This window comes from Pectinophora gossypiella, chromosome 16, assembly GCF_024362695.1.
Source record: "Pectinophora gossypiella chromosome 16, ilPecGoss1.1, whole genome shotgun sequence".
Lineage (NCBI taxonomy): Eukaryota > Metazoa > Arthropoda > Insecta > Lepidoptera > Gelechiidae > Pectinophora > Pectinophora gossypiella.
Genome location: NC_065419.1, coordinates 2846557 through 2872052, shown reverse-complemented (window position 1 = coordinate 2872052; position 25496 = coordinate 2846557). Strand labels below are relative to the sequence as shown.

At 38.2% G+C, this 25496-nt stretch overlaps 3 protein-coding genes across 7 annotated transcripts in view; 2 read left to right on the top strand and 1 right to left on the bottom strand.

Moving 5' to 3' along the window:
• The window catches only part of LOC126374050 (cyclin-dependent kinase-like 4), a 28623-nt gene extending 4059 nt beyond the window's left edge, over positions 1-24564 (bottom strand). The window contains exons 1-11 of the mRNA XM_050020502.1: positions 24490-24564; positions 23142-23282; positions 18824-19018; positions 18358-18527; positions 17528-17649; positions 12225-12402; positions 11749-11821; positions 10756-10842; positions 9894-9960; positions 9095-9174; positions 7981-8082 (exon numbers count right to left, since the gene is read on the bottom strand). Of these exons, the coding sequence (XP_049876459.1) occupies positions 7981-8082; positions 9095-9174; positions 9894-9960; positions 10756-10842; positions 11749-11821; positions 12225-12402; positions 17528-17649; positions 18358-18527; positions 18824-19018; positions 23142-23282; positions 24490-24564 (1290 nt within the window). The remainder of the gene's footprint in view (positions 1-7980; positions 8083-9094; positions 9175-9893; positions 9961-10755; positions 10843-11748; positions 11822-12224; positions 12403-17527; positions 17650-18357; positions 18528-18823; positions 19019-23141; positions 23283-24489) is intronic.
• Positions 527-4840, top strand: LOC126374034 (uncharacterized). The gene is made up of 3 exons (XM_050020486.1): positions 527-858; positions 2434-2616; positions 4592-4840. The coding sequence occupies exons 1-3, from the start codon at positions 744-746 to the stop codon at positions 4813-4815; spliced, it is 522 nt and encodes a 173-aa protein (XP_049876443.1). The 5' UTR covers positions 527-743; the 3' UTR covers positions 4816-4840.
• On the top strand, positions 13350-17214 carry LOC126374026 (uncharacterized). 5 transcript variants are annotated; one of them, XM_050020476.1, is made up of 2 exons: positions 13350-13887; positions 17075-17214. In XM_050020476.1, the coding sequence occupies exons 1-2, from the start codon at positions 13413-13415 to the stop codon at positions 17197-17199; spliced, it is 600 nt and encodes a 199-aa protein (XP_049876433.1). In that variant the 5' UTR covers positions 13350-13412; the 3' UTR covers positions 17200-17214. The 5 variants fall into 5 exon arrangements, with proteins under 5 accessions (XP_049876433.1, XP_049876432.1, XP_049876429.1 ...); XM_050020475.1 differs by having other exon boundaries at positions 13350-13934; positions 17110-17214; XM_050020472.1 differs by lacking the exon at positions 17075-17214 and adding an exon at positions 15224-15679 and having other exon boundaries at positions 13350-13676.
• Positions 24565-25496: the final 932 nt, after the last annotated feature.

Here is a 25496-nt window from a genome sequence, read left to right as displayed (position 1 = left end):
CGAACATTAGGAAACATTGTTCAAAAAAATTTCAATAGATGACGCTAATAGTACCGATTTGTAATTAAAGTTTCTTTAAAAGCCAATAATCGATAAATAGGCACTAAAATTATGTTTTATAATTTAAAAGTTATACTCCAACCAAAAGTTAATCAAAGATATTGGCATTTAATGGAGATTTTTATATTTTTAAATTTAGTGGTTACTCTAGCGGATTTACGTCGGAACTACGTCGAGTATGGAGCTTGTTGAGGGGTTGAACGTTCTTGTTTTTATTAACGCCATCTATAATTATGTGTAAGAAGCTCGCTTAAAGTTGCGCCATCTATCGTTAATTATTGCAACATCGATCTAGCTTTGCCACAGATAATAAAATATTACGTTTTTAAAAGTTTGTGTTTATTTGCAAAATACATTTTATTGAATTAATTAAATGTTTAGGTGTAATTCTCATAAATTATAGGAGATACAATATCAAATTTAAAAAAAAAATATAACCACCTATAAATATCATTTATAACTAAATTTGAGAACAAAAAAAACGCAACTTTCAAATAACGTAGGTAGGTTAGTAACCTACCTATGTTTGAAAATGTTTGTTTTCGTTTGAATTACGAGTCGAACGCGCCTTCTACGTTTTGTGTATTGTGGTTTACAAACTGACCCTGGACTGAAATCGGACTTTGATTTGGCTTCATGAAACCTGCTTTCACGTAGCGGCACAGGAACAGTGGTTATAAAAAATGACTGCACACAATTGTTCTTATTATAATTGTACAAATTCTTCGGAACAGAAGTCAATGTTCCGTTTTCCGTGGGATGACGTCAACCGCCTAAAAGTATGGCTTGAGAATTGCGGTAAGTAGTTAAATGTTTACTTTTATTTATTTTTAATATTAAACTGCAAAAAGTTATCAAACAAACAATTTGATAGAATCAATGACAATCAAAACTGGAATAAAATAAAAAGAAATACCTAATTAACATGGTGGGAAAGTTATTGCCACTCCCCCTACTTGCTAGACTATTATTTTGGTACCTAATCGGTTTATCATTTGTCACCATTTATCATTTAGTTTACCATAATTAATGTAATACTTAAACTCAAGCTGAGATCAACAGTTTAGAGTAGTAGAACAGTTTTTTCTGTCTGAAGAACATAATTTATAATTAGGTATTGTGCTCAATGTCAATTTGGAATTATTAAATTAACTTTTGTACAATTGGGTAATTTAGCATGGCATATAGATATACTAATCAAACTTGAAAATCATAATTAGTGATTTTTAACATATTCTTACTGGGAACTCAGGGCCTCCAGATTCTGAACCAATTGCTATAACTACTAAAGCACTGGAATAGTCAAAAACTTGTAAAGTACCTACTATATACCAATACTGTATGCGATGGATTTATATTTCCAAGTGAACTGTGGAATAAAAGGGACAAAAGTTAAAAAAAGTCAATCAAGTACATAATTATTGCTGAATTTTGGACTGTTTTATTGAACATTTTATAGACCAGGGCGGTTAAAATAGCCACATCGAAGCAATTCATCTAAGAAAGCAATATTGCAGTTTCACATTTGTGCATATAAAAGTAAGTGTGCGATGCAAACAAATGTCAAATAGCAATATTGCTTTCTTAGATGAATTGCTTTGATGTAGCCATTTTGGCCCCCCAGATATCTACTTACACATTTACTTTTAATTTAAGATGAAAATAAATAAAAATAAAACATTAATTTATTTCTTCTTATACAGTCTTAATAGATACCTAAGATAAACTACTATCTACCAAACCTACAGTTTTGTACCAATTTCACACATCGGGACTGTGTACAGAAGCCAGGAACCCAAATGAGGTATACCTAGTATCTTGGTCTCGCTCACACCTGACCACCTTTCAGCAGGTAACAATCTATACATACATTATGTATAGGTAGGTACCTACAAGAACTTAATAAGACATGTCAAAAGTTGCTGTTTTAGTAGATTCTGCCTCTGTGTATTATTGATTAGAACATTAGGCTTATGATCTGGAGGTCCGGGTACTGTTTCTGATATTATCAAAATTACTTTGTGAGATTATTCATCACAAATCAAATATTTTTAATGATCACAAACAGTTAGAACATACAAAAATTTATGCAACATACCTACTACAGTACACATGGGAGGCCTGTTTAAGCAATTTCTTCCAGGGAACCACTACCATGATCCAACCATTAATCTTTGTTTAGTTATGACATTGCGGACTAAGTCACTTAATTGTCCGAAAAAGTAAGAGTAAGCTTTGCTTCAGAAATTATATAGTTGGTCCGGGCTACCACCAAAACGATTACCTCCTGTTATTTGAGGGTAGAGACGATCCAGCAGTGGAACATCTATAGGCTATTTATGTTTTATTGAAAATTATATTCTTTTCTTGTAGGTAATATGAACATTGCCCACTTGCCTGCAGAAAATTTGCGGTCAAGGTATTTATGCATTGACCATTTCAATATCAAGTATGTACGAAATGAGACTGGTCATAGAAAAAGACTCCAGAGAAGTGCAGTTCCAGAACCATATCAGACTCAAGACGTTCAAAATCGCTCAAGCACTTCCTCACCAGGTAAGCACAATTAATTTGTCAAGTTATTACCTACAATTGAGTAGGTAGGTACTTACCTACCACTGAATTAATACAAATACAATCAAATTTTTATTGTAGGTTAGGTACCTACCTATTGCTTGAATATCTACATAATATTGGGTTTTAGTATAGTGATAGTGAGTTATTACCTACATGAATGATACCTACCGACCTTGAGTTTTTTTGAAATGTTAGGTACCTAGCTAATTACAACTTACCTACTACTTAGATGTAGACAAGTTAATGTAGGTACCTACCTACCTAGTTAAATGTTTAAAGTAGGGGATAGGTTGTTTGTATGAAGTGTCCGGGCTGTGATGATAGATAGGTTCGATAGGTGCCTATAGACGTCTCGATTCCGAACCATTTTCAGTAACTAAACTATAATAAAGCCGTATTAACATAAATTGTAGGGTTTAAAATAATTAAAGACGTAAAATATTACTTTATTGTACCTATACCAAGATACCTACCTACTATCTATAATACCTACTTAATACCTTAATGACAAATTGACAGCCTCCGTGGTCTAGTGGTTAGAGCGATAGGCTCAAGATCTGGAGGTCCGGGTTCGATTCCCGATGGGGACATTGTCGAAATCACTTTGTGAGACTGTCCTTTGTTTGGTAAGGACTTTTCAGGCTTGAATCACCTGATTGTCCGAAAAAGTAAGATGATTCCGTGCTTCGGAAGGTACGTTAAGCCGTTGGTCCCGGCTATTAGCCGTAAAAACACCTCCACCAACCCGCAGTGGAGCAACGTGGTGGAATATGCTCCATACCCCCTCCGGTTGATTGAGGGGAGGCCTGTGCCCAGCAGTGGGACGTATATAAGCAGTTTATAATACCTTAATAGGTAAGTGGCCCCGATTCCTGCAGACACCGCCTAATTTTATTTTAGGTTATATCCGTCATTTTCGTATCCGTCGAAAAGGAAAGGGACGGATGATACACAGCTCTTAATTTTAGGAAGAATGAGTAAATTAATGTGTCGGGTTATTGACTGACGTAAAATTTTTAGACGGTTGGTTTAGATTTGTGCTTAAAATTGACGTGTGTTCCATAAATTTTATGCTTGTCGATTACCCGTCCCTTTCCTTTTCGGCGGATAAGAAAAGGACAGATATAACTTAAAATAAAATTAGATGGTATTTACAGGAATTAGCACCAGTATCTACCTAGGTAAGTTAGGTAGCTATAGGTAGAAAAGTAGCTTTTCGCTTTCAACTTTACGCAGACGGCGATTGTCGTAGATGGGTAGGTAATGTAACCTACCATACCGTAACCAGTTGTTTAAGCCTGAAGGGGTAACAAACATACAGGCAGATTTACCTACATACCTAGGTACCTACTACGCATCGCATCGCATCATACGTACGGTACGTACCTATCATTTGCGTTTGCGCGACTCAGCCAGTAGGTAGGTACCTGCCTACCTACTTACCTACAATCGTAATAACACGTGACCTCGCGCAACGCAACAAGCTAGAATGGATCTTATCTTTATAATGACATAAAGTCTATAGTTGCTCGACACACGGAATTGAGACGTAGTTGTTTACAATCTTGTACAAAACAGTGCACCGCGCTTACAGGGCTTATAGGTATATATTATAGCTATAGCGGTTATTAAACTACCCAAACGCGATGCGTCGAGATCGCGGGCTCGGGCATCAGGATCGGGCAGTGTTATATATCATACACATTTTAATATTTATAAAATGGCTACGTTAATACGTTAGTTACCTACCTACTTTAATGAATGTTATAATTGCCCTTTTCTTCCTTTATGTTAGGTATTGTTATCTCCAACAACTTTGCTTTACATTCATCTTTTGGGGCCTTTGGCGACTCAATCATAACCCTGACACTAGGGTTGATGAGGCTGGTATTCCACCCACGATAAGAAGATAAGATTCACGACATTATTTAATACATACTATTTTTCGTTTTAGGTTCATCAGGTACTTTTAAAGTACTGACACCGAAAAAGGTGTACAAAAATAAACGGCTTCGCGACTGCGAACTTGAAGAGCTCGTGGAGCCGCCAGCATTAGCATACCAGTGCAACACGCCGAAGAGAAGACGGTTGTCAATTACTGAAGACACGCCAAAATGCAAAGTGTTAAAAAAGAAATTAGTATTGTATCTAACAATAACAAAATGTAATACCTTTTGAATTAAAGAAGTAGTTTAATTGAATATTTATTGTATTTTCATTCTAGTCATTAAAAAAAAATCCAACTTCATTAAATTTGTTAATTTTAATAATCAAGTAGGTATCTTAATTATAATATACTAATACTACTTTTATATAAATTGTAATGAACAATTAATTATTTATAGTTACTTTAAATGATATCTATCTATGTAATGGAAAGGGGATAGTAAAATAAAAAAGACACATTTCTATTGTTTAGTTATTTATTCAAAACCATACACAAACTCAGTTGAATCAGAAAAGCTGGATCAGTGTTTTTCCCAGGAAAACCTAGGTAACTATTTGGTACTCAACTAAAACTCATTTAAACAGGCATATTATTGCCAGATTCACATTCGGCTGTTTGCACATCCTTTCCTTTACTACTTGGGCCACATTATCTTTCCACTTATTTTATATTATCTTGACTCAACCAGGGTACTCGCTATATTATGTTACCTACAAATGAAAATATAATAGTTTTTAAAGAGCACATTAATTTTGATCGGCAATGATATTCAGAACAAAACATTTCTACCACCCATTAGGTATTATAGGCATTAGTTTATCTATGTATCACAGATAATATAATAATAACATAACATAAGCAAGATCTTGCATCCCATTGAGGTAGTCAAAGTAACATTCATCACAAGATGAACTAAGCACACGCACCTCACGAGCTTTCCGTTAGGCTAACGATAGGCTGTATCGCTACCTATAATGGTCAGGCCAACTGTGCTAGATGTGAACTGTTTAAATTAAATTAATGCAAGTCCGGTACCAGGGTTTGAACCGGGTTCATCGTTTGAGATGCAAACAAGTCTACCATTATGACCTATTTTATATTAGAGTAATAGTGACTATATAATAATATATTGTAATTGTATATTGCAATGTATGACAAAACTTGTGTGCCAAAACTCTGCTCTGTCCGCCCTGAGAAGGAGAGTAAGTGTGAGTTAATACTCTCATATACCAACGAGTAGTAATAGTAGGCTCTATTTTTTACATTTAGACACATGGATGACCTATTACGCATGTAATCCGATGAGTTTGAAATTTATCTACTTTATTGAACATTTAGATATTCGGGCTCAAAGAAATGGGTTAATGGGATAATAATTTAAGCATACATACCTGGCATAGTGCGATTCTCATTTATGCAGAACAGAAGTCAGGATTAAGTTTTCACTATAATACCTACAACTCCAAAGAAAATATTTTTCTTTGAAAAGTAGTGTGGCTTTCATGAGGTAGACTTGTATCATATTCATCACTTGGTCATGGTCAGAAAATTGTTGATATGTGGTTCAAATAGCCTTTGCATGTCATTCTTCATAATGGTTATCATCGTCTTTAGAGATCTGAAATAAATTACAGGCTTAAATTCACAACACGCTCACTGCCTAACTAGACTTATTTAACTTTTTTTCAACAAACAGTATATTATGATTTGTACCATAGATAGGTGACAGCTACACAAAAAAGTATCTACTACATACATACTTATACTCACGCCTGTAATCCCGATTAGGCTGGGCAGAGCCACGAGTAAGCAGAGACCAATTTGGAAGCACTTTATACAAAGTCCTCAGGTGCTTAACCGGTGGTCCAATGTAATGTTTCATCATGCTAGAAAAGACTTGTCTTTCATAAAGGTTCTCCTCAGTCGGGTTTACGACACGCCCGGGATGATAAGGGACGATTGCGTTCTAGGTAGGACCTTAGCTATGTTTTTAATTATCTTCCAGTTTTAGTAACTAATTAGATACTTACAGGAGTTGGAGATATATTTTTGCCAATACAAAATGAAGACGTAATCAATAAACCCCACCAAACAAAGACCTTGTATTCTTTGCCCACCAAACATCAGATATAATCGTATGTCAACTAACAACTGTCACCTTGACAATGTCACAGATCATTGTCACAGATTATAATACTAACATGTCAACGTTGAGAAAAAAAAAATCCGTTTGCGCCATCTATTATCTTAATTTTACTCTAACTCTAAGTAAATATATTGTGCTTGCAATAACTTGCACTCAGTAAGCTGAAATTTCACTAGATGTCGCTCGATTCGTTCGATCCCATCAATAAATGACCACTAGATGCCGCTAAAAAAGGGGCGTTTTAGCGGCATCTAGTGGTCATTTATTAGAACTAAAAATAGCCCGAAGAATTGCCCGAGTTAGAACGGCACAGTTTCGTTGTATGACGTGAGGCATCTGTACGTTAGTATTATATGATCTGTGCTACAGTTAAATAGAAACGAATCGATGGATACATCAGCAAAATGACTGGTACAACCGAGTATCAATTTGGGACCAAAATGACTGAAATTACAGACTGATTTTCTCAATGCCGGAATCACAAAATGACTGGAAATCGAGGTACAGTCAAGCAGACATTGGACAGAAAAAAAAACGTTAAAATTAACAAAATGGCTTTGCATACGGTTCATAATGGAGAAACTACTCGGTTGTACCAGTCATTTTGCTATTCGGTAATTTTGGATTTCAGTCATTATGGGACTGAAATCAGACATGTATAGGAAATTGTCGTAATAGGTTTTAGTCTATATGAACCTCAAGGGTTACGCTTACGATCTGGAGGTCCAGATTCGATTCCCAAAGAGGATATTATCAAAATCACTGTGAGATTGTCCTTTGTTTGGTAAGGACTTTGCAGGCTTGAATCACCAGATTTTACCGAAAAAGTAAGATGATTCCGTGCTTCAGAGGGCACGTTAAGCCGTTGGACCCAGCTGTTAGCCGTAAAAACGCCTCAACAACCCGCAGTGGGGCAGCGTGGTGGAGTATGCTTCATACCCCTCCGGTTGAGGGGAGGCCTGTGCTGAGCAGCGGGACGTGTATGGCTGTTTATGATGTTAAATCACTTAATAATATGTATTCACTGTATATACAGAGTATTAATGACATCATAACGAAAACTTTGAGGGATGATTCAGTTGAATATTCTGAGTTAAAATCAAGTCGAATTTTCCATCGCAAAAGTATTGAAAATATAAAAAAAATGCGACGGAAAATTCCACTTGATATTAACTCAGAATCATGGTTTAAATCATCCCCCTCAGTATTCGTTACGATGTCACCAACACCCTGTATATTGGACACTTACTTGGAATGTATCATTGAGAGACTTGGCGAGGGTGCGGGGCGGGGGCGGCCGCGGTGCGGGGGGCAGAGTCTCACCGACGCCATGAGGCTCGTGAGTTACATGCTGTAGACAAAAATATTCTTTATTAACTACTTACACATACGTACAATACATAAAGACAAAATTAAATCGAAAATTTCTGACTCGGACAGGACTTGAACCCGCTCTTGTCAAGCCGGAACGAGCGTGTTAACCATTAAAAAAAAAAACAAAAAGTATTTATTTTCTTTTCTTACATGTTTTTCTTAAACTAATTACTGGAGCCTCCTTTTAAGCAAAATATGCCTGTACCAGGAGACCCCGCTCTTCTATAACAGTAGTAAATAGGTAAGAAAGTTTTGTTACCTTTACGTTTTACAAATAAGCAATTAAAGAATTTTTGTATAATGTGTGTATGTGTGTGTGTATGTGTCTGTGTGTGTGTGCGTGCGTGTGTGTACGTATGTGTAAGTGTGGGCGTGCTCGGGCAATGAGGGTAGATTCCTCCTGTCTAGCCCTACGACGAAAGTCTTGGGGTCGGTTTTGAAGCCACTAGACAGGAGGAGTGTGCTCGTGTTGTGCAGGCGAGTGTAGTTACCATTACACCACCGGGTCCTCCTCCTCTCCATGTGAAATTCTTTCGACCAATGTATCGTCATTATTTTGTTTTTTTAATGCACCATCCCGCATCCAAGTTGTTTGTAAATGTTTGTTTCCTTTTGGTGGTTGCCTGGTAGAAGGCCGCCCAAATTGTACTGTATTCATGTGTTATGTCTGATTGTTGTAATTTAGTTCTGTGCAATAAAGTATATTTGATTTGATTAAGCCGACGCCAGTGCCATCTACTACTACTACTACTCGACTACTACTACTACTACTACTCTACTAATACTTATCGGTCTAAGTAATATTAGTATCTGCTCAATATTCGAATAGTAATGTTTAGGAGATAGCCGTGGACGTATACCGTGGTAAGAGAATTCTACAGATTGGCATCTTCGCTTCGCGACAATCAGGTAAAAAGATAAATATAAAAGATATAGGAGGCAAAGCTGCTATTGTACCAGTTGCTCCATAAAACATCATGAATACTCACGCTAGGTGGACACTGGAGGGCTGGAGACTTAAGCTTCTTCTCAAACGCAGTCGTCGTTTCCATTATTTGTGTTTCAGAACCTGAAGAGGATATAAGTATGAACATAACAATACATAAAACATACATAAACTGCCTACAGATAGTGGTAACCTGAGCATAGACCTCTATCATAATAAACAAGCTCACGACTGTATCCCAACTGGGGTAGTCAGAGGTACAATCATGGCAAGATGAACTAAGTACCCACGCGTCACCGAGCTTTCTGTTAGACCAACGTGATATGTGGTGAGCATCGCTATGTATAATGGTTGAGCAAACTGTGGACACCCGCAAAGTAAATTCGACAATGTCCTATGGCGGACCCAACTAGTCGGCCAGTTAGTTCCGCCCACATGCAACAGATTCGGCGCCACATTCAATAAGGCAGTCCTGAAACGCGCTATTGAATGTGGCGCCAATCGGGTCCGCCACAGGACATTGTCGAATTTACTTTACGAGTGTCCACAGTTGGTTTTTGTCCGGCCAAGTAGTTAATGCCATCTGCGGCAAATCTAAAATAAGTCACGTCAAAAAAAAATCACAGTTGGCTCAACCATTATATAGATAGCAATGGGGAATCGAACCCGGCCCTCCAGATCGTGAGCCGAACGCTCTAACCACTACACCATAGGTCCTGATCGAGTCTGATATGATACAAATATTATTATAATATATAATAGCACAGAAAACGTCAAGTAAGTACACGTGTCACTTGGTAGACTTTCTTCAGCTTTATGTTATTTGAAAAGAAGATGCTTACTTGGAGTATAATTGTAATCGATGAGGGATTCGCCTGCTGTACTGTCCGTTTGAGATCTGCTATGATCCTGTCAAAATATTTAATCATTATGATTACTTCTGTAGACATAGACTTCAATATTACAGGGTGTTATTATTTATTATTATTTTATTTATTTTATTTTCTTATAAAAACAATGTTACAAACACTGGAATACAGACATCGGTAAACCCGCAAAAGTAACACCGTAACGAAAACTTTGAGATTTAATTCAGACTATTATTCTGATTTGATATCAAGTGAAAGGAGACTGGTCATTTCTGCCCCATGCCCGGCGCAAAAGAAACTTATCTCATAATGTTCGTAAAATTAGATAAATTAAATCTAAAAAATCCGCATCGCTGAAATAAATGGCGAACATACTGAATTTGCCTAATGTTCTTGTTAAGGCGCAACATTTTTTATTATATTAATTTCCGAGATATAAGACAGCTACTTACTATCGTTTTTAGTACAATCAAGTAGGTGTTCTATTTTTCGTTACAGAGTAGATAACACCTGTACGTATATACTAACCAAGAAGTGTCTTATAAGGAAGTCAAAACATTGGCCTTTGATATATAAGGGAGAATGCTACACCGAAAAAAATACATACTTACATACATAAACTCACGCCAATTTCCTACAAGGCAAGCAGAGACTATGGAATTTCTTTCGCTTCCCTCACATTCTGATGAATGAAATGATTTATATCATTTATAAAATGATGACATACGGGTTCATAGTAGATCGTACTAAACTTTTTCGAAGGACATCTCCAATTCGGTCAATGTACATCCTTCTGGGTCTTAATTAATGAGGATGCTATGGTGATAAATCTTACAGGAATGATGTTCAGGGTCCATTGCTGTCGAGGTTTGCCAGCGACTCGACCGGCGACTTGTTGCGGCGCCACCATTTGTGACGGCGGCTGTCAGAGCAGAGCAAGGATTAAGTGAAGAGTAATTTTATCTCACCCAAAATACAAAAGCCTCCAGTGGTTGGAGCGTTGGGCTCACGATCCGGAGGTCCCCAGTTCAAATCCCGGTGGGGACATATCACAAAAATCGCTTTGTGATCCCTAGTTTGTCCTAAGGTCCCGTTTACTATTTACCGATGTAAGTAAGTAGTCGTTACATGAGCCATGTCAGGGGCCTTTGGCGGCTCAATAATAACCCTTACACCAGGGTTGATGGGGTTCGTAATCTACCTCACAACCCATACGATAGAAGAAGAAGACCCAAAATACAAATGTGCAACAACTTCCGTCTCAACCAAACAAATGTAAACTTTAAAAATACTTAATACCTTTTAGAGCAGTGTCCTAGCTAATTCTTGTAAAATGGATTGTATATTTCCTACTAACTCTACAATTGTGATAAACTATATTGTCATGTACATACAAGTATTACTATTAGACTTATTCCTACAGACCACAGAATAATTGTATTTAGTGTTAAAACTATCGTCAGTTATTATAATTCTGGCAGAGTAGTTAATGCAATTTGCGACAAATCTACAATAAGCCACGTCAAAAAAAAATATGTGTAACGAGGCTGTATAGCGTATAAAACAAAAAAAAACTAACAGCCTTTTCGCTCACACTCTCTCTCGCCCCACGTTGGGCGCCAGTTTAATATGGTGGTAATGATTCATTTTAAACAGATGTTACAGGGTTCTCGAAGAGAAAGAATTAAAGAAATATTAAAGATACAAAGTGTGAGCGAAAAGGCATGAGGGGCCGTGCATTTAATCGCTGTTAGTTTTTTTTGTTTTATACGCTATACAGCCTCGTTACATAAGTTATTACAAAATGCTTAAAATTAAAATTACTTACCTCTATTTCCTTGCCTAATTTGTTCCGCAGTTCCGCATTGAAGTTTTCAATGAAACCGTCTGCTATGAAATATCTGAAGAAAAAATATTCATGAGTCTTATTTCTTGTAACGAAGATGAAGGAGGTTCAATATACTGAACTATCATAACTTCGAATCCCGGATCGGGCTTTAAACCACTCGCAGGTTCGAATCCAGCACGGACTATTTTTCGAGTTCATGTTTGGATCATAAATGATTATCACGTGCCCAGCGGTGAAGGAAAACATCGTGAGGAAAGCCACCCGAGAAATCCGTTTCGGATGTAAGTATGTGACCTAACGTGTATTGGGCTGGATTTCCCTTCGCGGGTTGGAAGGTCAGACAGGCAGTCGCTTTTGCAAAAAACCGGATTTGTCAAATCTTCAGGTTAGGTAAGCGGACCCTGTGAAAACGGGATGATGACGTATATACAACCTCTAAGTGGGGCTTTAGTTACTTGTGTCTGAGCAGCGCCGCAGCGGTGGGCCTCGCGCGGGGCTCCGTCCGCAGACAGGCAGCGAGGAGATCCTTAGCATGGCCTGCTCCTGGGAGCACCCCGCGTCCAGGAGCCACCGGTAAGGCTGCGCCTCCCGCTAGACGTGAGACTATCTGCTGATGCCGCGGCGCTAGCTTGCCTGTGGACATAAGAGTGAAGAATATACATCACTGCTGATGAAAAGCCAATGAGGGACTTTCCAGGCTACGTTCATCAAAAACAATATAGCTGGCGCTGTACATATTTTTATTCGTTTAACCTTCGAATTCATGTACAACAGACATATGCATCTTTTATCTTTGTTTTTGGGTATAAATGATGACCCTTTTTAATTATACCCAGGCACAATGACATCTTCCACCCATTATTATTCTGATCAAAATAAAGACAAGCAATATAGGTAGTAATGAACGTAGTTTGGACGTAGCCTGGAAAGTCCCTGGGTGCGGTCACGTCCACGTTGTGTTCCTCGTGGCTTTACTGGGTTTGGTGGCTTCTGATGGAGTTGAAAAACTTCAGAAGGTAATATGCCACAACTGGACTGCTATCGTTGAATACAAAAATGGATTTACGCGGTAAGAACCCGGTATTATGTGTTTTAACTATGATAATACACGTAACCTCAAACGCTGCAATATCCTAGTAAACCAAACTAGTGACCACAAAATGATTTTTGTCATCCTTACCGGAATATGAGCCCAGGACTTCCGAATCGTGTGCTCAAACCTCAACCACTGAACCGCAGAGGCCGTAATTAGTAGTCTGTTATTGTTTATATATATCATATGGGTTATGAGGTGGATTACCAATCTCATCAACCCTGTCGGGGTTATTATTCAGCCGCCAAAGACCCAAAAAAGGAGAGAAGAGAAGATTGTTTATATTTGTTGAAGTATTAGTAGCCTTCCGGTTCAATTGGATCAATTTCCTAATTTGCCAAGTTTCCCAATAATACGACCACTTTCCCAATTCGCGTATTTCCCAATTCGACCACTTTCCCATATTCTGCGACTTTAGGTAAATACGTCGATAACACTTGACCCGTATATTTATCTAGCGATTAACGTGTATTTAAACTACAGCATCACTCCGTCAGTGTAATCATTCAGTGGAAGCGTTCGTCAAATTCACATATTAAATCAGCCGAACATGCGCGTCGTGTATCTCGTGGCTTTGGTTGGCCTGGTGACTTCTGATGGAGTTGGAAAACTTGACAAGATAATAGGTTACAACTGGACTGGTATCGTTGAATATGGAAATGAATCGAATAGTCACAATAAGAGGAATAGATGTGACACAGAAAGGTTCGAAGCAACCAGAAGTTTCTGTACATGTGGACCCAGAACACACGTCCCAGTTTTGAGAGTGGATGGAGATAAAGTGCCAGTCATTATTGTTGATTCACCTGAAGAACTTCAAGTGGTTTTGAAGTTGAAATGTGATTGCAAAGGCACTGCGATACCTTTCTTATTTATATTCCGTGCTCTCAGTGATGACTATTATCTGTTTTATAATTCCTCTAGCTACCTTTCAAAAGCGTACGGTTTGATATCCAAGAAGATACCTACAAAAGCTGAACTGGACGAATTTATCTCGAATAATGACGTGGTAAAGGAACTTCAAGGTGATATCATGTGTGTCAAAGACAGCAACAAAGAATCTACGCTCAAGGTGGCTGGTACTCCAGATACGACTGACGCTGCAGACATTGATGCCGGTGCAGCTGGATTCTGGAGTACCCGTAATGTAAATTAGAATAATGTGTAATATAATGTTGATAACATCGTTATTAATAGGTTATCGCTACATGATAATTTGGTAGGTTCCTAGGTCAAAGATAAATTATGAAATTCTGATTATTAAATAAAAACAAATCTAAACGTGACAAAAACGTTTTCTTTTTTTCTATTTAACCCTACATTTAACCTTTTCATGAATTTAATAAAGAAAAATGCAATAACAAGTACCTACGTCACGTTTTTCCACAGGTTGCAATTTTATACAAATTCCATAGTAATTTTGTGTTTTGACCTATTTCGGTAAATAGGTCTCGTTCGTAGTGGATATTTGGACCAAGACCCATACAACTTTGGTCAATCTCCTATCACATCAAATCATCTTCTTCTTCTACCGTGTGGGCTGTAAACCCATTGACCCTGGTGTCTGGGTTACTATTGAGCCGGCAAAGGCCCCTGACATGGCTCACGTAACGACTGACATCAGTAAGTAGTAACCGGGACCAGCAACTTAACGTGCATTCCGAAGCACGGATTGTCTTACTTTCGGACAATCAGGGGATCAGCCTGTAGTGTCCTAACCAAACTATGGATCACAACGTGATTCTTGTTATGTCCACACCGGGATTCGAACCCGGGACCTCCGAATCGTGAGTCCAAAGCTCAACCACTGGACCGCAGAGGCCGTCATTACTAGGCTGTTATTGTATTGTGTGGGTTGTGAGGTGGATTACCAAACTCATCAAGATTCAAAAAAAGAATAGAAGAGAAGATTGTTTACATTTGTTGAAGTATAAGTAAGTAATACTAGGTATTCTGTGACATGAGGTAAATACGTCGATAACACTTGACCCGTATGTCTATCTAGAGATTAGCGTGTATTTAAACCACAGCATCACTCCGTCAGTGCATTTATTCAGTGGAAGCGTCCGTTACATTCACATATTAAATCAGTCGAACATGTTACGCGTTGTATATCTCGTGGCTTTGGTTGGCCTGGTGACTTCTGATGGAGTTGGAAATCTTGACAAGATAATAGGTTACAACTGGACTGGTATCGTTGTATATAGAAACGTACCGAATACTCACAACAAGAATAGATGTGACACAGTAAGCTTCGAAGCAACCAGAAGTTTCTGTACATGTGGACCCCGAACACACGTCCCAGTTTTGAGGATGCAAGGAGACAAAGTGCCAGTCATTATTGTTGATTCATCTGAAGACCTTCAAGAGGTTTTGAAGTTGGTATGTGATTGCAAAGGCACTGCGATACCTTTCTTATTTATATTTCGTACTCTCAGTGATGACTATTATCTTTTTTATAATTCCTATTCCTCCATTACAAAAGCGTACGGTTTGATATCCAAGAAGATACCTACAAAAGCTGAACTGGAGGAATTTATCTCGAATAATGACGTGGTGAAGGGACTTCAAGGTGATATCCTGTGTGTCAAAGACTATAACAACAACAAAGAATCTACGCTCAAGATGGCTGGTACTCCAGATACGACTGACGCTGCAGACGTTGATGCCGGTGCAGCAGCATTCTGGAGTAGCGTAAACAAGAATAATGTGTAACATAATGTTGATAACATCGTTATTATTGCTACATGATTATTGGGTAGTTTCCTAGATCAAAGATATATTACAAAATTCTGATTATTCAATAAAAACAGATCTCATCATCATCAATTTAAGAGCCACGCTCTTGTCGGTGTAGCATTTTCCAAAACAAAAACAGAAACACAAAAAAAACAAAAAAAAAAAAAACACAAAAAGAAAAACAGATCTAAAGGTGACATAAACGTTTTTTTTTCTATTTAATCTATTTATGAATTTTAATGAAGATTAATGCAATAACAAAGTACCTACGACTACGACATTTTGTCACGTTTTTTTATGAAGTCACAGGTTGCGGTTTCATACAAATTCCATACTTTTGTGTTTTGACCTATTTCGGTAAATAAGTCTCGTTAGTGGTGGATATTTGGACCAAGACCCATACAACTTTGGCCAATCTTCTTTATCACATCAAGTCTTCTTCTTCTTCTACCGTGTGGGCTGTAAACCCATTGACCCTGGTGTCAGGGTTACTATTGAGCCGGCAAAGGTCCCTGACATGGCTCACGTAACGATTGACACCAGTAAGTAGTAACCGGGACCAGCAACTTAACGTGCCTTCCGAAGCACGGATCGTCTTACTTTCGGACAATCAGGGATCAGCCTGTAGTGTCCTAACCAAACTATGGATCACAAAGTGATTTTTGTGATATGTCCACACCAGGATTCGAACCCGGAACCTCCGGATCGTGAGTCCAAAGCTCAACCACTGGATAGTAGATGCCGTCGTTACTAGGCTGTTATTGTATCGTGTGGGTTGTGAACTTGTGAGGTGGATTACCAAACTCATCAAGGTCCAAAAACAGGATAGAAGAGAAGATTGTTTATATTTGTTGAAGTATTAGTAAGTAATACTAGGTATTCTGTGACATGAGGTAAATACGTCGATAACACTTGACCCGTATGTCTATCTAGAGATTAGCGCGTATTTAAACTACAGCATCACTCCGTCAGTGCAATCATTCAGTGGAAGCGTCCGTTACACAGTCGAACATGTTACGCGCTTTGTACCTCGTGGCTTTGGTTAGCCTGGTGACTTCTGGTGGAGTTGGAAAACTTGACAAGATAATAGGTTACAACTGGACTGCTATCGTTGAATATAGAAATGAATCGAATAGTCACAATAACAGGAATAGATGTGAAACAGCAAGGTTCGAAGCAACCAAAAGTTTCTGACATGTGGACCCCGAACACACGTCCCAGTTTTGACAATGGATGGAGATAAAGTGCCAGTCATTATTGTTGAGTCACCTGAAGACCTTCAAGAGGTTTTGAAGTTGGAATGTGATTGCAAAGGCACTGCGATGTCTTTCTTATTTATATTTCGTGCTCTCAGTGATGACTATTATCTGTTATATAATTCCTTTAGCTACGTTTTGATATCCAAGAAGATACCTACAAAAGCTGAACTGGACGAATTTATCTCGAATAATGACGTGGTAAAGGGAGTTCAAGGTTTTAACTTGTGTGTCAAAGAATCTACGCTCAAGATGGCTGGTACTCCAGATACGACTGACGCTGCAGACGTTGATGCCAGTGCAGCAGGATTCTGGAGTAATGTAAATAAGAATAATGTGTAACATAATGTCGATAACATCATTATTAATACGTTATCGCTACATAATAATTGGGTAGTTTCCTAGGTCAAAGATATATTATGAAATTCTGATTATTAAATAAAGACAAACCTAAACGTGACAAACACGTTTTCTTTTTTTCTATTTAACCCTACATTTAACCTTTTCATGAATTTAATAAAGAAAAATGCAATAACAAGTACCTACGTCACGTTTTTCTATGAAGTCACAGGTTGCGGTTTTTTGTCCCGCCAAGTAGTTAACACCATATGCAGCCAATCTACAATAAGTCACGTCAAATATTACAATGCATTGACTCTAGTAGACTTACCAACAGTCTTCACAATGAGTGCCAACTGGTCGATGTCGGAGTCCCCAGGAAACAAGGGATCCCCGGTCAGCATCTCAGCAAAAAGACATCCAATGGCCCAGATATCTATTTCTGGACCATATCTGGAGAGAAAAAAAATGAAATTTTAGTTCTGCCTTCAGAGAGAACAACAGCTGATGGAAGAGACACCTGATGAAACTTATTTTATTTTATGTTCTATTATATAATCTGTTGGTGAACCTTTTATAAATAAATAATTAAATACTCTAGTATATCGTGACCTTATACTTTAGCCGTGGTAGCCTAGTTGGCAGAACGCTCGCCTCTCACTTTGAGGTCGCAGGTTCGAGTCCAGCACAGGCCTAAACCGATGATTGTCGAATTTGTTTTCGAATTCATGCTTATGAATTATTTGAAAACATCGTGAGGAAACCCACAATCCCGAGAAATGCATTTTCGGAGGTATGTGACCTAACCTCCGTTCAGGGTTGGAAGGTCAGGCTGGCAGTCGCTTTTATAAAAATATACTGAGGGCCACATAATGGATCCCAAAGATGTCATGGAGCTTCCTTCCAACAAGACGCTCGATCTAATCGAACGGATTGGTCTAGAGGAGGAGTTTTAAATGTAGGGATTTGGTCACAATAGATCTTACTAGGTCGCAGTGGCTATTCGGGCTGCATCAGTTCGAGCACTATCAATCTCAAATAATAATAGTCATATGTAGCCACCAAGCGACTTCTTTTGTTTTGTAGAGCGATTTTAAACCTGGTATTATCGTTCATCTTCGTTTCGTAATAAGGCGCTATGAATTTAAATTAATACGAGACCTGTGTTCAGCGACCAGCAGCTCGGGGGCTCTGTACCACCTGGTCGCTACGTACTCCGTATAGGGCTCGCCCGGCGCCGCAAGAGCCCTGGCGAACCCCAAGTCACACAGCTTCACGATCCCGTTGTTGGACACCAGCACGTTTTCTGGCTTCACGTCTCTATGGATTATCTGAAACCGAATTAAACACACCATAACACACAGCAAACACAACACATAATATATTAAAGTGGGATCAGGGGGAGGGGGAGAAAATTCATATTTTAGGTTTTTCGCTAATATCGCAGGAAAACGATGCATCCTAGAGAAAATAGTTCTTCTACTAATGTCCTAACTAAACTAACAGAGTCATTTTGTAATATCTCCCCACCGGGATTCGAACCCGGGACCTCCGGATCGTGATCCTAACGCTCAATTACTCATGTAAGTTGACCAGGTGACTAATAGGTACAGAGAGGTTGTCTCACAGAGTTCTGGTGGCAGTAGTCGATGCCTCGCAGCAGCTGGTAGAGGTGTTTCTTGGAGGTGTCCTCGCCGAGCCCGCCGGGGGCCGCCTCCAGCTCGTCCAGCAGCGTGTGATCCAGGTATTCGAATACCAAGTAGAACCGTCTCTTGCGACGAAATACTTCGATCATATTGACCAGGTGGTCATGTCGAAGTTTCTGGAAACAATAAAGATGATGTTTCATTTGGGACCAGGAATTATTAAAAAAACGAAAATCATTAGCATTTTGCGACAGAAATTTCCACTTGATATTAACTCAGAATCATGGTCTGAATCATCCCCCTCAGTATTCGTTACGATGTCACTAGCCCCCTGTATATGAAATGGACCTGGAGAATTAATATGGCGCCTTATATCAACTCAAGCCAAGCGGCTCAAGCCGAGACGAGCGTGTTACCCAAGTAGCAACCGATTGTCTTAAAAGAGAATTGTAGATATCTTGAAGGCAAGTAGACTAAATCAAACCCTTGTCTTGGATAAGTCTTATATGTCTCCAAGATATCCCTCAAGATATCTTGAAGATACAGTTTAGTAAAAGTGGGCACATACTTTAACTCTTATACAAGACAGACTTAAGACAACACTAAGTCAGACTTAAACCCTACTTTAGACAATGTTCTTGCATATTCTAAACTTAGAATTCTTGTAGTATCACTTAATACCAAGAATGTATACTTGAAGATATCTACAATACTTTGTTAAGACTATAGGATTGAATTGCACTGAGTCAATTGTAACTTAACGAAGTAAAACTTCAGATCATACTAAAACGATTTTTACTTCACGCGTCTTTATTTTAGAATATAATGGCGAACATTTATATTAACACAAGAAATGAAGACTGTAAGAAAATGGCGTCTAAAATATTTGTTAAGTTGTTTTAACAAAAGGTTATTCTGCCGTTTCACATACAGGAAATTATAAACGCATGATTGTTTCTCGTGTAAAATCGATAGAAAGTGTTAAAAAACAGAAGGGCCTTTAATATATCAGAAAAATAATAATAAAATTTGGATTGATTATTCAGCAAATAAAAAAAATGGTGACATATAGTATAGAGAAAATCATTTTCTATTAATATGTGACAGCTGAACGCAGTAATTGTTACTACAACAGGAATATATATTAATTTACTTCAGTTTTTGACGATAATATTGTCAAAAAAATATTACATGTTTTCTTCCTGTAAATGCAAAATGGCGTTAAGTAATATTTTTCTAAATGAAGTAAGACTTTAGAAACAATTGATTTCGTAAGAATCAGTTTAGAAAAGTAAAGTCAAGTTGCACTTCATCAAGTACTAGTTAAGATAAATTTTACTTCAATTGTCTAGGAGTATACCAACTTAAGACAAAAAGTATTTAGTGAATTCCTACTTAAAACTCTTATATCTAAAGTGATCCTCTATTTTGATTTAGTAAAGTAATGTCGTAAAATCATGTTTGTTTATTCTGTGCCAGAATCATCTATGTAACAAGTAACAATTAAAATCGAACAAGCTTAAAACCTATGGAAAGTATGTTTGTTTGAGAGGTAAGTTTTTCGACTCGTGGAAGATAAAAAAATATTGTTATGCTGAGTTCTTACTTGGATAGGAATGTGATTTACTTAATTATTTAATATTTATCACAATTGGAACTAACAAACATAAACTCAATTTGCTAATGAGTCTCCGTGCATACATTCTCATAGGTACCTACATGGTTCGCTGACGCAAAGTAGGTACGATCACCGCGCTTCTAATTGCCAACGGAAACAATGTGATTATTGTAAAAATTAACGAGTATCCGTTGAATATTGTATATACGAAGAACCCATGCAATTTGATTAACGTCGTGTGTGTGCGCGGTAGTTTCTAATCCCACCTAAAACATTATTGTTAAAAAAGGCGGCCAAATTCCCGATGTCTTTATCAAGCTAAAAAATAAAGGAATCAAATCTAATGCCCACTTTAAATGCATTTAACCATACACAAAACTTAAAATAGATATGTTTTGTTTATGATTGTGAATAAAGCTTAGTTAAAAATAGGTACATTTTTAAAATTATTAAAAGAAAGAATGAAAGAAGAAAGAAAAGTATCTAGACACGCGGTAGCGTGTCAAGCCAAGTTCAAGAAATAGAACTGGCGAGCCGCACCGTGTGTATTATTACACAAACCATTTGGAGCCACTTTTGACCCCCTCATAAATCAAAAACTATTTCACATAAACGTATAAAATTTGTTTCATATATTGAGACTTGTGAGATACATATAAGTGTTCTAAATTTCATAAGCTTATCTCAAACGGTTATTTAGATATTAATGTCCAAAATCCTCATTTTTTGACTGACTGACTGACTCATTTTTATCAAAACTCTAACCCAGTTCCAGATGACCTAGAGAGTTAAAATTTGGTATGCAGATAGGTAATTAGATGAATATAAAGGAAAAAATAAAAAAAAACTGGCAACTTTTTAATAATTAGATTCTATCATGAACGCTTAACATAAATACCTAATTAGTGCCTGTACCTAACTATAGATGTAAGAATCAGTAAGTAATCAAAACTCATGACAGCCGGTCTTTTTGTGGTAGGTATGTAGATTAACTTAACATAACATACAATCACGCCTATATCGGGGTAGGCAGAGCACTAAGTGATCATAAAACCACTTGATGCCACATTTGACAAGTACTTTAAGGGTAGGTAAGCAAGTTGGAACATGTGTTTAGCAGTGATAAGTTGTCAGCTTTTCGCCCACGATACAACACCACTCTCATCCATTTTACTGGCATATTATTTTACCTATAAAGTCGACTTTTAGTTTTGAATTTGTCTTTTTAAAAGGACCCACGCGTTACGAAGATATGTACTTACCTACAATAAGACAGATCTTAGGCTACAATATATTATCTTATGTTATAAGAAGATATGATATGTTATACTGTTACTTATAAATACATTTCAGGACTGACCATTGAACTTGGCACCCATTTAGATCTCACTTCTTTTGTCGTTGAAGTCAACAACCAAAGCATTGCATAATATTGAACTTGGCTCTCATTTCACGTCTATGTTTTTGATTGGATTTATTTATTATTAGACTAATAGGTACCTAATTTTATATTTGAACTTAGCAGGTTTTAATATAAAACTCGATTTTTCATAGTGTAGTGTTGCCGTGCGCTTAGACTAGGTTAGACTAGCTTAGTCATTTTTGAGAAGATTTGTGCGAGACGTAGGTATCTGGGCCGCCACGCGCTGGATCGGATTTGAAAAACAGGAACTTACGATTTTTTTGCCAAAATTAAATGATTGTGTTATACCAATCGATATAAAAAAAATTATGGCAATGAAGAAAATATCGCATCGCTAACAAAAACAGTGGGATGTGCATTATCACAGGTTAGTTTTCTGTATTTAATATTCTGCCTTCGAAAACCACCAGATCCTTTTATTATTTGGACTTCATCCATCTTTCTGCTTGCTTCTATTTCGATTTTATCGTCCATTGAATAGACTTTTCTTATGTTTTACTTATTGTAGTCAAAAACGAATAAAACAGTCTTGTATAGGAGCAACAAATAATAAAAATTGCCTTAAGTATATCTAGGCAATCAATTTTTACTTTACAAGACTAAACTGATACTTCACTAAATCAATTTAATGTTAAGTGAGCCTTTAAATAATCTGAGTTAAGTAAAAGAATACTTGTAGACTTAACAGTAGGCTGAGATAAGACTAAATAGTTTTGTGAATACTTAACTTGGTTTTGTGTATTCTAAATTATCTAAAGTAGGATTTTTTGAAAACAATATAGTATTAAAGAAGGAAATGAATTTATGAAGTCCTAATAAGTCCTATTTGATTTGGATAAATCTCACTTTAGCTAAAGTTTAGACATATATGACTTAATCACAATTCTTGATTGCTACTTGGGTAACCATTACACCACCGGGTCCTCCTCCTGTCCATGCAAAATTCTTTCGATCTATATTTTAAATTTTCTCTTTGTGAGCTCCCTGAGCACAGATAAGTGCTATAAAACAAAAATAATTTAAATTATTGTTAAATACTCATCATCAACATCACCAGCTCATTAACGTCCCCGCTGCTGGAGCACGGGCCTTCCCTATGGATGGATAGGGAGATCGGGCCTTAAACCATCACGCGGGCCCAGTGCGGATTGATGGTTATTAACGACTGCTAATGCAACCGGCTGCTAATGTTAATTATACTATTTTTATAATTTATACTATTTTCAATTGAAAATGTTAGAGTCCGGCCAGGCCTCACCTTGAGCATCCGTATCTCCCGCAGGGCCATCTTCCGGACAGCTGCGTCCTCCTCCGTCTCCAAGAACTTCTTGATGGCAACCAGCTGCCCGTTGTCACGGCGTCGGCATTTCAACACCACGCCGTATGACCCCTCGCCCACCTTCACAGAACGAAGCCAACCCTTTGAATACCATTACTCCAAGAATTATTTCAGTGTACGGCCACGAGTACTAATATGTATACACTTTGATACCATGTCACATTAGCTTTTTTGACAAATTAAACCCTAAGTCTCATTAAATGTCAAATATGATAGTGCGACAGGGTTTTAAAGTGGGTACTTACATGATATTACTCATGACTGTACGATGTGTAAACATGCACATTTCTGCATACTACGTGTAGAAGGGACACCCCGCCCCGCACCGATTCTTGCTATTCACTCCACCCCCGAATACCCTCGATTTGAATTCCACTAAGACGTAAGGAGGAAGGAGTGTCTGTCTTGCTTGCACGCACGGGGTAGCTCTCTCTCTCTCTCTTTCTTTCTTGATGAGTTATCAGTGTAAGAGCGAGATGACGTGAGACACGACGCTAACGTTCTGCACGCTCAGCTGAGTGAGGCATGTCCATCAGGATAAATTTAATTGTACTGAAAGACCAGTAGTGTGCTGCGGCGGAGGTGGTGTGGAAGTGAAGGCCGGAGTCCCGGCAGAGTTACTACTCTGCCGGGACTCCGGCCTTCAACACTACAACACTCCAACAGGAGTAGGTAGTAGTAGTGGTAAGACAGGAGTCAAAATTAATTGGCACTTCACAAACAGGAACTTAAAGTCACAGTTGAACGGTAATATATAGAATTCAATATAAAGAAAATAAGATGCAATGTACATGTAGATTACAGTTAGGCCGGGTTTCCACTGACGCGGATCGCGGATTGCGAATGTGCGGATTTGACCAATCACAGCGTTCGAGAGAGCGACAAACCAAGACCTGTCACTCTCTCCCTCACGGTGATTAGTCGATTCCTGCACATCTCCGCTCATCTCCGCACAGCTCCGCATCAATGGAAACGCAGCCTTAAAGATAGTGGACACGGCGACAGTTAAGCAATATAGATGTTACTCTTATCAAGGTCAAGGATGTAAGTCAGAGCAGAATAAAAGGAATTGTGAAATGGAATGAGAGTTTCGAAATTTAAAATGTTTGGCGGTAAAAAGGAGATGCCAGTAATGTGCAGAGTTTGCACTCAGCGGGCTTAGCACCGTAAGCGCGCGACTCTTTCTCACAATACTGCACAGAAAGGGACAGATGATCTCTGTCGCAGCGAGAAAGAGTCGCGTGCTTACGGTGCTGCTAGTGCTTACCACCGCCAACTGTTCATACTTGTCCATCCCGCGGCTGCTAGGCGTGGAGGGCGAGAGGGCGCGACGGTCCATCATCGCAGTAGTTACTCCTCGGACACATCTTCAACAAGGCTACTGGTTACACCTGAAACAAGGGACATAACATTAGCAAATGACATCCCTAATGGGGCGGGCAGAGCTCCAAGCAATTGAAAGACAACTTAATACCAATAATAATTAAAATAAATATTTTTTTTCTCTTATTTTATTTTACTTTTTTGCGCGCTACACTGCAGCTGTACAAGTGTACTATATCCTCTGCCGAAGGTTGTCTGGAAGAGATCGCTCTTAGCGGTAGGGCCGCCTTTGCCCACCTTAGAATAAGTTTATCCTGTAAATGTTTTGTGAATTTGTGTGCAATAAAGTGTTTTTATTATTTGTATGTCGTTTCCATATCACGGGCCTATGGAGTCCCGGACTTTTGGAAGGCGTGCGTGGGGCCGAAGCCAACACGTAGAGGCCCCTTTAGACAGTTTAATCTCAATGTGGTGTGACACCAACCTGCGATTATCCCTGTATGCACTAAGGGAGTGCACCCAAAGACGATCCCCGGTTCGTGTAGGATTATTGGCAGATTCAAGGAAACAAAGTGAACTGGGCTATTGGGTTGGGGGTTAGTGGACCGGGATACTGGAGCTATGGGGGACTATGGCGCCCCCAGGATTTCATTATGATGTCATTCTTCACCTTTAGGCATGTGTCATCATAGTTTTACTACCTAAACCATTGATTGCTTTTTTTTATATTTGGTGACATATCGGTGACCTCATTCAACCACCAATTTGGTTCCAATTTTAAAACGAAAATAACAGGTCATTACAACGAATCAATCAATAACAAAATTGCTATTAACAAACTGTTTTCAGGATGGTAGACGGTTCGTTTCCATCGTGACTGAAACTCTGAAATTACAGGGAGGACGGTTACTGAATAATTTAACTGAAAACGAAGAGACTGGTTGGACTAGA

What these genes read in the sequence shown, in the direction of transcription:
- LOC126374026 (XM_050020472.1), top strand. Translation starts at nt 13,413, where the DNA reads ATGCGCGTCGTGTATCTCGTGGCTTTGGTTGGCCTGGTGACTTCTGAT. An exon ending in TTGTTGATTCACCTGAAGAA is followed by an intron (nt 13,677 to 15,223) that starts CTTCAAGTGGTT and finishes TCATCTGAAGAC; the next exon opens with CTTCAAGAGGTTTTGAAGTT.
- LOC126374034 (XM_050020486.1), top strand. Translation starts at nt 744, where the DNA reads ATGACTGCACACAATTGTTCTTATTATAATTGTACAAATTCTTCGGAA. An exon ending in AGTATGGCTTGAGAATTGCG is followed by an intron (nt 859 to 2,433) that starts GTAAGTAGTTAA and finishes CTTTTCTTGTAG; the next exon opens with GTAATATGAACATTGCCCAC. An exon ending in CTCAAGCACTTCCTCACCAG is followed by an intron (nt 2,617 to 4,591) that starts GTAAGCACAATT and finishes TTTTCGTTTTAG; the next exon opens with GTTCATCAGGTACTTTTAAA.